This window comes from Saccostrea cucullata, unplaced genomic scaffold (genome assembly GCF_032062105.1).
Source record: "Saccostrea cucullata isolate Sc308-1 unplaced genomic scaffold, CSIRO_AGI_Scuc_v1 ctg4375, whole genome shotgun sequence".
In the NCBI taxonomy this organism is placed as follows: domain Eukaryota; kingdom Metazoa; phylum Mollusca; class Bivalvia; order Ostreida; family Ostreidae; genus Saccostrea; species Saccostrea cuccullata.
Genome location: NW_026939093.1, coordinates 30,183 through 40,110, shown reverse-complemented (window position 1 = coordinate 40,110; position 9,928 = coordinate 30,183). Strand labels below are relative to the sequence as shown.

At 31.4% G+C, this 9,928-nt stretch overlaps 1 protein-coding gene across 1 annotated transcript; it reads right to left on the bottom strand.

Moving 5' to 3' along the window:
- Positions 1 to 336: 336 nt before the first annotated feature.
- On the bottom strand, positions 337 to 9,387 carry LOC134252217 (multiple epidermal growth factor-like domains protein 11). The gene is made up of 5 exons (XM_062734638.1): positions 9,284 to 9,387; positions 3,567 to 3,625; positions 3,224 to 3,364; positions 2,725 to 2,856; positions 337 to 491 (listed from the first exon to the last, which is right to left on the bottom strand). The coding sequence occupies exons 1-5, from the start codon at positions 9,385 to 9,387 to the stop codon at positions 478 to 480; spliced, it is 450 nt and encodes a 149-aa protein (XP_062590622.1). The 3' UTR covers positions 337 to 477.
- Between the last annotated feature and the right edge of the window lie 541 nt (positions 9,388 to 9,928).

Genomic DNA, 9,928 nt, shown 5'->3' with positions numbered 1-9,928 from the left:
GTACTTAATATATCAAATGGCATTAATTTTTTTTTTATTTTGAAAGTAGATAAACTAATTATTAAAGATTTATGTGGATTTTTAAAATTGATTTTAGCCCATGATGACATAGAGACGTACATTGTACTTTAAGCGATGACTTCTAAAAATAAAAATGTTTTAAAGTAAAAGTGCAAAATAAACATCGTAAAAGGGTTTTTGAATCTCTCTCTCTCTCTCTCTCCAAAAAAATTGTATATCAATTAAGATCATTAGTCTTCATTTTTCCCTGAAATATCAATGATGAAATATGAAGACCGGGTTACGAACTTAGTCAAATCCGGTATAATGAAAATCTTCAGGTATCGAATGTGAGGTTTTGGTACGAAAAATCGCGTGATATAGAATTCACTTCTTGATATTCGTGTGATTCAGAAGTCTTTTCTTTCATTTCTGCTTCAGTTGTTATGTAATGAGATGAGGACTGTCTTTTCACTTTCACTTGCCTTCTTCTAAATACAAAACAAATTTCAAAAATAGAAAAAATCTACATACAAGAGGTTATCAAAAGGTTCGGGGACCTCGGCTATAAAATTAGTACTACATAGTCTAGAACTGTGCTTTCAAAATTTATGAGGAACATAAACCAACAAAAAATAAAGAAATGTTGAAAATTTTAGCTTGATACGTTGAATATTTGCCATTTAAAATTAAATTAAATTGAAATAGTCTGGACGCATTTTATTTCTCCGCAGCAGGGATGGTGTCAATTACTTTAAAATATGATCAATTAAATAACAATTACATTGACTTTTTTATTAATATTACAATGTAATCACAGCCTTTCTAAGAGTGTAATTAATCAAATTACAATTACTTAGCAAATGTAATTAATCAAATTACAAATTAAATTTTTTGAAAATGTTATAATCATTGTCAATGGATATGCAGTACATCAATCATTTGTTAATAAGTGCAGCCTCCACACAAAAAAGAAATAATATGCTAAGGCATTGTATATCTTTGTGGTTTAATTCATTAATTTTATTTTTAAGACATTAAAGAAATAATCCGAGATCAGTTTGAGTGCAGCTTCCTCCACACAAATCCTACGTATACATGTACACAAATTGTATGGTATGGCTTTCTTTAATAGAGTAAAATGAGATACAACTGCAACTCATCAAATCAATTAAAATTACTTTGAAGGTAACCTGAATATCGTAAAATGATATTTATGTGGAACATTTTACTTCATAAATAATACTTCTACAGAACATAAGTTTTGGAGTTTTTTAATTGCAAAATTCATTCATAAAAATTTCTTTAGCTGTTTAAATAATTATCAAATAGAAACTTTTTTCTTTTTTAATGCTAGTAGATCAGTTTAATTTTATTTTATTGACATAATTATCTCTTTTCGCTTTCTCTTCTAAATCATGGAATGAATTCCTCCATAGAGGAGGTTTGTTTTGATTGCAAATTATATCTTTGATTTCAAGGGCAATTATCTCTTCTCAACACAGAACTTAATTAATGACACACGCACATTCTTTTTCTTTCTTATTGATCAAACACGAAACACCAAAGATTTGAAATAGAATTCATGTGTGTTTCATAGCTGAATAGACCTAAGAAAGCTGGTAAAAAACTAAATACATGAATTTTAATTAAAAAGAGGATTGAGGATATATTTTAAAATAAATTAAAATAAAGTAAAGCGGGAGGTATTGGTGAACAATATATCTTTGTATTTTGTAACTTACTAAAGTATTATGTATAATAATGGTATGTAATTGAAATTACATATTTTTTCAGTGTAATTTTTTAAATTACAATTACAAGTAATTAAAAATATGTTTTATTACAAATTACTTTTAATTACTTAAAAAATGTAATTAATTACATTCAAATACAATTCCTTTTTTAATTACTTTATCCCTGCTCCGTAGCCAGCTTAATTAAACATTTCCTAGGCCTATACCTTTTTCAGTGGCTAAACTTTATTGAATGTTGGAAATGGAAAACGCTTTCTCCTTTTTGACATTATTTCAAGGCCTTATTTGTTTCAACACTCCATGCAAAATTTACAATAAAATTTCATAGAACTTCCAGAATGAGAAAAAAAATCAATATTTCATGGAACAATAGTGTCCAAACATACGTATGTTTGAAATAACGGGAGTTTTGGATGTCAAATGTTCATATCAAAAGAGTTTTTCTCAGTTAAACTTAGGTCGAGGTTGCGCTGCCTGGACACCCCACTGCTTACAAAAACATTATTAATTTATTTTGAAAATACAATTAATGATTTGTCGTTTATTCTATTGATTGAAGATATACCTTAAGAGGTTTTGATTTAATGGCGCTGGTCCATGAACTCTTCGATACCCCCTCGTATATATTTTATATAACTACACAATGGAATTAAAAAAATACCTTTCACAAATCCATAACGTACAGGTCAAAAAGTTAAGTATGACTGATATAGACATTCCAATAGCATAAAACCAGTGATCATCACATTTTCTAGCAGTGGTCAATGGCGAAACTTTATAAAAAGATGGGAAATGCCATGTAAATTGAATACAGGTATTTTTAAACCAAATTATATGAAGAAACAAAACAGAAAAGAATAGTATTTTATCATTCATCTATTGAAAGGATACTGTTAATGAACGAATACAATAGATATATGGTTCTACCGACTTGATTTTTACATATCTGATTACTTTTACATATTACCTTGTTTGCATTTCGGAGAATCCATCATTCCAGCTTTGCAGCTACACATCCCATCAATATGATTGCATATATCAGAACAGTTCTCAGAGCAAACGTTTGAACAATTCACTCCAAAATAACCATTTCCACAAACTGAAAAAAGAAATTCATAAGAGTAAAATAAATATTGAGAAAAATTAGAAAACTGAAATTTTCAATTATTTCAATTTAATACTTCATTTCAAATTTAGGGAATTATTAAATAAGATATGTTTACCATATAAAGGTAAAGATGGATTTGTGAAGAAAAGATTAATCATAAGGTTTGTTTTGATAGGGAAATGATTTATGTAATTTTGCCTTTATAAAATGTTTACAAAGTGGTTTGTATTGTGTAGTGAACTATTGAACTGAAATTGTATTCGTTATCTCCACATATTTTATTGTATAAACAATCCAAAAAACCTCAAATGCATATATACATATAGTGAAATATACGTGAATAATTATCATGTCTTACTTAAATTGCATTTCTCTCCTTTATATCCATCTGAACAACCATTTTCACAGACTCCAGTCACATGGTCACACGATTCCTTGTTAATGCAGTTTTGGCTACAAGAAAACTTGCAGTCTTTTCCATATTTTTCCGCGGCACACACTGTCGAGCATATGAGAAAATAAAAAAGGGTTGATAATTAATTAAAGATGATGCATAGATAAATAGAATGTCATTATTAACTAAACATTAAAGATTCATCAATCTTATTCTTAGAAAGAAGGGAGAAATCAAGTTCATTTATTTCCTTACTCTTAACCATGCTCTACGTGAAAATAGTTTCTTTAAAAATCACATAATGTACATCCTTTACCAAGAGAGCATGTTGAACCACTCCATCCTGGTTCACATCCATACTGACAGCTGCCAGTAACATGATTACAAGTTTGATTTACACAGTTTCACATCTCATGGAGCAATTGTGACCATACCACCCATTGCTGCACTCTATTTTCAAAATCAATGTAGTTAATTACAATGTAAACATATTGCTTAACATTAATAATCGAAATTTCAAAGATATGAATATTCATCTAGGAAAAATTAAAATCATACTTTTTTCACACGTTGAGCCTTTGTAACCACTGATGCATCCATAGCTGCATAGTCCATTGATATTTTGGCAATTATTTTCAATACAGAAAGGACTGCATTTCTTTGAACAAAGTGATCCAAAATAACCATGACTGCAAGCTAACAATACATAACATAAGAGTTAACAGCATTTTCAGCGACATTTTCAGACAGGTTTCTTTAGATATTCGAAAAGCTTGTATGATACAATTTTCATTTTGGTAAAATTCACATGGGTAAGCCTTAATGTGAAAAAGACATCTAACAATTTATCCACGGGGCAGTAAATTTTGAGAGTGTGTCCTTTCTACAAGTCTCTCTGACAAATATAAAATATAGCATTGTAAACAGGTATTAGAAATTCAATAAATCAAAAGACTTTGTTAAATCACAATAATTTTAAAATTTTAATTTAATTTTTATTGTATAAATATTCAACAAAATAGCATTTAAGAAACAGCCGCGCGTGTGTTGCTTAGCAATTATAATTATTTGATTTCAAAGTTAGAAAGTAAAACAATTATCTACAAATATTTTTCATCAAATATTCTGACTAAATATTACTGTAATTTTAAACACAATGTGTGTACGAACTTTCTTTTCGCACGTGTGAGATAAAACGAAAAAAAAAATTGTGTACGAAATGACTTCTGTAGTTTGCATACGAAAATACTAGTCGGTTGGTGTACGAGTTAATTGTAGTTCGGCGTATTTCAATAAATATTCATTAAAGCTGACATAAACTCTTAAAAAGGCATCATTTTTCATCTTCGTACGACTTACTACATTCCTGTAGGCCTTTGTCCGCCATATTTCTTCGATTCCGCCATTTTTGTTCACCTGTACCTGCTATATATAGCCTTCTGGAATTGTTTCACTTGAATGATTTTCTAGTCTGGCTGTCAACATGTACACATCTCCGATAGCATAGTTTTTAGAAGTCCATAAACTGACCAATACATGTTTGAAAAGTAAAAATTCAACAAAAACTAGAACTATACCGAGAATTAAAATCATTTTTGAATGCATTTGCTGCAATATAGAAAATACACTAACACGGAATACATTCATGTACAGCAAAAATCCATGCAGTTCGAGAAAGCGCGTCAAACGCAGTGATAAAAACATTTACCTGAAAACTGCTATCGTTACAGGGATGTGCACATATCGAAAGATTTATCCTATTTTACTTTTATTGAAAAATGCATCTCCGAATTCATGTAATCCATTGCCCACTCAACAGTAAAAGATGCTTGGACACACGTGGCCCATGCCGATCATTTTATTTGGTCGGGGAAAATATCAAAGGTTGATAGCTCAGTTTGGTTGATTAAAAATGCAAATATTTTTTTTCAAAAATAAACATTACTCTTGTCTGTAAATGTTGTGAATAAAATTTATGATTACTGTGTTTAACTTCATCAAATTTATAATAAAGCATGCATTATTACGAATCATTCACCTTTTGAAGATATTTAACAGTGAAAGGAGGGGGGGGGGTATAATAAAACATGTATAACACTCTCAGAAAAATAATTTAAGAAAAAAGTCTGTAACAGATCGGATTTCTTTATGATCAATTATTATCAAATAAATACTGTGTATTTGCTTTATTAGACCTAATATAATTTGATTTAAAGTTATTTATAATTTTATGCCCAATGAAAGAAAAAGTGAGCAAGTTCACACACCCAACTCTCCCCCAAAAGTCAAAGTGCTGAAATTCCCAGGAAAAAAAATAAAGGAATCGTAATTTCCTTGTAATATGCACATCTATACACACTGTGTCCTAAATATCTGCAAAGTTTGACGAAATTCTGTGCAGCGGTTTATGAGGAGTTGCGCAGACAAACTGCTCATCTCTAGTATATTCAAGATATGGCGAAAATCTAAATGTAAAAGTGAGGAAATTCCTGAAAAAATATAGAATTCGGAATTTCCTGGTGATGTGCAAATTTACACATTGTTTCCAATAAATATCTGCAAAGTTTGACAAAATTCTGTGCAGTGGTTTATGAGGAGTTGCGCTGACAAAAAAAAAACAAAAACAAAACCAAAAAAAAAAACAAAGCAAAAAAAAAACCAGGACTGACTGACTGACGGACGAGCCAAAACATTATACCTCACGCAAATTGTTGCTAGGGGTACATGTATAATAAACAAGTTTCATTCTGTGGTACAGTGAAAATGAAAATATATAGTATTTAATGTGAATTAAATTTCTAGACATAAATAATTAATGATTATTGGCCAAAGGATATATGTAACAGTAAGTGTATGTTTGTGTATGTGGGTATGGAACTATGATTAGTAAGATTAGAATGTGAAATATGTGTGAGACTGTACTGTGAATATGTAACAAATCCTATTTTTTCATGATGATACAACTTGTGGTATTGCACTTCTCCATGTCAAACCTAATACTAGTCATATTACATTATACATCAGTCTATAATATGCAATTGTAATAAGTGTAATCATATTGTAATAATTTGTTCATGCCCCCGAGGGCCCTTGATTGGTGAATAAACATATTCTATTCTATAGGAAGAGAGAGCAATTTCCCCGTGAGAATTCCATATTCTACCTAAAATTAGCTTTTAAAAATTCTCTTGTCTGTTCTCCAGGTGCAGTTCGACACGTTTGAGAAGGTATTTGAGAAAGTTCCCAATGTTCACATTCCTGTGATTATATATTACAGGCTTATTATACCCCCCCCCCCCCCCCCACTTGAAAAGCAAGAGGGTATATAGTAATCGTTATGTCCGTCCGTCTGTACAGCTCTCCGTCCGTCTGTCTGTTACGCTTTGGGGGTACCCATCTCTTATCCGCAAATCCTCTTATACCACTCTCATACCACTGAGTGAAATTTACTGAAACTTTCACAGAATCTTAAGTTTATTACATATTACCATTGTGCACATCCTGTTGTACTTTTTGACCCGACACGCATTTTGGGTTTAGCGACAACTGCAAAATATGTACTTTGCCATTATAACCATATGGGAGGCGGGGGTATCATTTAGTGAGCTCATTGCTCATAATACCAATAGTTTCTCTCTCAATTTGGGCGTCTGGGTTAATTTCATGTCCAAAGTAAAATTATTATTCAGTTTATGAAGTTTCGACATCCCGCCTGTAAAAAATCTTTGATCTGTCCTAAGGCTTAATAAATGGTACAGCACAAAGTCCGTAGGATTTTATACCTATTATTGCGCTTACAGGTGGTTACAGGAGAGAGATAGAAAGTCAATGTACAAAAGAGTAAATAAAAATTATCCGTATTCAACAGGATTCAAGTATACCTACCCTAGCTTTTAGAATTATCTCCCAAATACACCTACAAAAATTATTTTTATATGAAAAACATAGCTAGACTGTCAGGCAGGGACACTGAAATTTCGAAAGACTTCCTGTAACAACAGACTTATAAAACAGTTACCTTCCTCAGAATGCACATCCTTTGTGGTCGAAGTGACACATTTAAAAAAAAATCTCAGAAGTGAATACGGCAGAAATGTCTGTCTTCCAAATAACGGTCATGTCAATTATTTTTGCAAGCCCCCACCCCCGCATAAAAAACTCAAATGCCTAAATATCAATCTTAACAGGGGATGGTCGTTCTCCGTGTGTGTGATAAAGACCATATAGATGTTAATTTGTATTCTGGTTAATTGCTAAATAATTACCGTACATCAAATTAATTGGTTTAGATTTGAGATTAGTACTAAAATAATGAGTTATAAATGACAAATGAATTTTGCGACGCAAACCAACTGCAGACTTTACATGACTTTGTATAGAATGTATATTAGAACTACATGTAGATAGACAATTTACAGTTAAACCTTATGAACAGCAGTTATAATACTATAACCTCCCCATCCCCCACGCCCTCCTTTTCAGCCGCGCAAATACCAAAATACGAACGAACTTCTCTTCCCACTTGTGATATTTTCCCTGACCAAAATCTGATCAGCACGGACTAAATGTATCGACGTGCTAGTCTGTACGGAGTAATGACAGTGTGTTTACCATTGAGGTTTTATGGAGTTTATTTCTTTTTTGTGATGCATATTTCAATAAATGGAATTCAGGGTGCATATCACTTGACTCCTGCACATCTTCGAACCGACGCTGTAAACTTATTACCAGGTAAATGTATGGGTACGTTTACAGCGTTCGAGGCGTTTTCTCGATATGCATCAATTGCATAGGGCCTGCAAATCAAAGACGTTGGTTGTTTTGTTCCATTCAAATGATAATAATTTCAAAATGTGTTTGCGGATTTTACTGCTTTTAATTTCAATTTAATTCTGCATCAATTGGCGCACTGTAAAAATACGTACACGTGCATCTAAATTTATCTTCCAATTTTTTTTTTACTTTTGATTCAAATCAATAATCTTTCAGAAATATTATTATTATGTTGTTCATTGTGGTTTTGTAATGTCTTGATCACCTCATGTGTTCTCATATGCTTTACCATCGGAGATGTGCACAAGTCGATACCCAAGCCAAAAAATCATTCAAGTGTAACGAGCACATTGGGGTATATATCGTTACAATGAGACAAGGTTTCTGAAAGAAATGTGGCGATATACGGCAATAGTTGGTATGAAACAAGTCGTACATAGATGAAAATGTTGCGTTTTTAAGAATTCATGTCAGCTTTAAGCAAGAAATATTGATAACGGCAAATATAAGGAAATGGCGTTATGTCCATCAACGAAATGCCTTTGAATTAACTTGAAAGTATTTGTTTACTGTGTACATTTTATTTACAAATTTCGAAACAAATCTCCTTCATTATTTTGACTTTGCAAAAATCTCCGCTAGGATCCCCATGTGTTTACATGTTGTTTATTCATAGCCCATACCAGCAGCAATATCCTGTGACTATATATATAGCCACCGTTTGAAAAGAAAGTTCATGTCACTTTTTCCTGTTTAAAGATTTGTTTTATCTATTTTCCCTTCACTTTCCGAAATACAATTTTATTTCAAATTATTTTGCGTCTTCTCTAACCGCCTTCGCTGGCAAATAGATGTTACTCATCATGATCCATCTGTCACTTCTTTATCCCATGTTATACTTAATCAATCTTTACTACCTTATTATTGCCCCATCTGAAACTCGGAGCAATCATGCAGATTGATTTTTAAAATCGCATTTTTAAATAGATTTTTTCCTTTTGTTTTTCTGTTTATATTCAAACAAAAAACTTTGATCCTGTCTTGTGACCGAACCCTATTCAGAGTTGAATAAGATTTCAAATTTTTCAACAGATTTTTTGTCTATTCTTGATTATGTAATTTTCTAAGATTTTTTTTTTACCGAAAAACATTATACTAAGTATTTAAATATATTTTCGCAGTAGTTCTGAAGCAGATGTTGATAATGTACAAATATTTAGACCATTCTATTAAAAGCTCACTTAAACCTACAGCTCAGCTAAAGGTACAGTTACCATTATAGCAAAGTTCTCCTTGATATCCAGGCTTACAGCCTTTGTTACATTCCCCTGTCCTGTGGTTGCAGATTGAATCATTTAGGCAATTCTCACTGCAGTTTTTCTTACAATCCCGACCAAATGTTCCAGAGGAACAACCTGGAATTATAATATATATGTATACCTGAATTTTACGACAGTATTTAAAATTAATTAGGCAAAAAAATGTTCAAAATTAGCTTTTAATGATATTTTTACAACTTTATAACAAATATTTTCCAGTTTTAAAACACATGTACTCTTATCGCAAAACACGCCTATCCACCCGTCTGCACATCCATCTGAGCAAATACCATCAATTGGATTGCAAGGGGAATTGTTTTCACAATGACCAGAACAGAATAATGAACAATCTGGACCAAACTTTCCAACTGTACATGCTGCAAAATGGAACAAATCATATATTTTGATATATATATATATATATATATATATATATATATATATATATATATATATATATATATATATATATATATATATATATATATAGCACTAAAAATGACCAACGACACGAACAATAAAAATTGTCAAATTTTCGGGACGCCCTGTCCCTTCTTCAGGACAAAGAAAAAAGTTA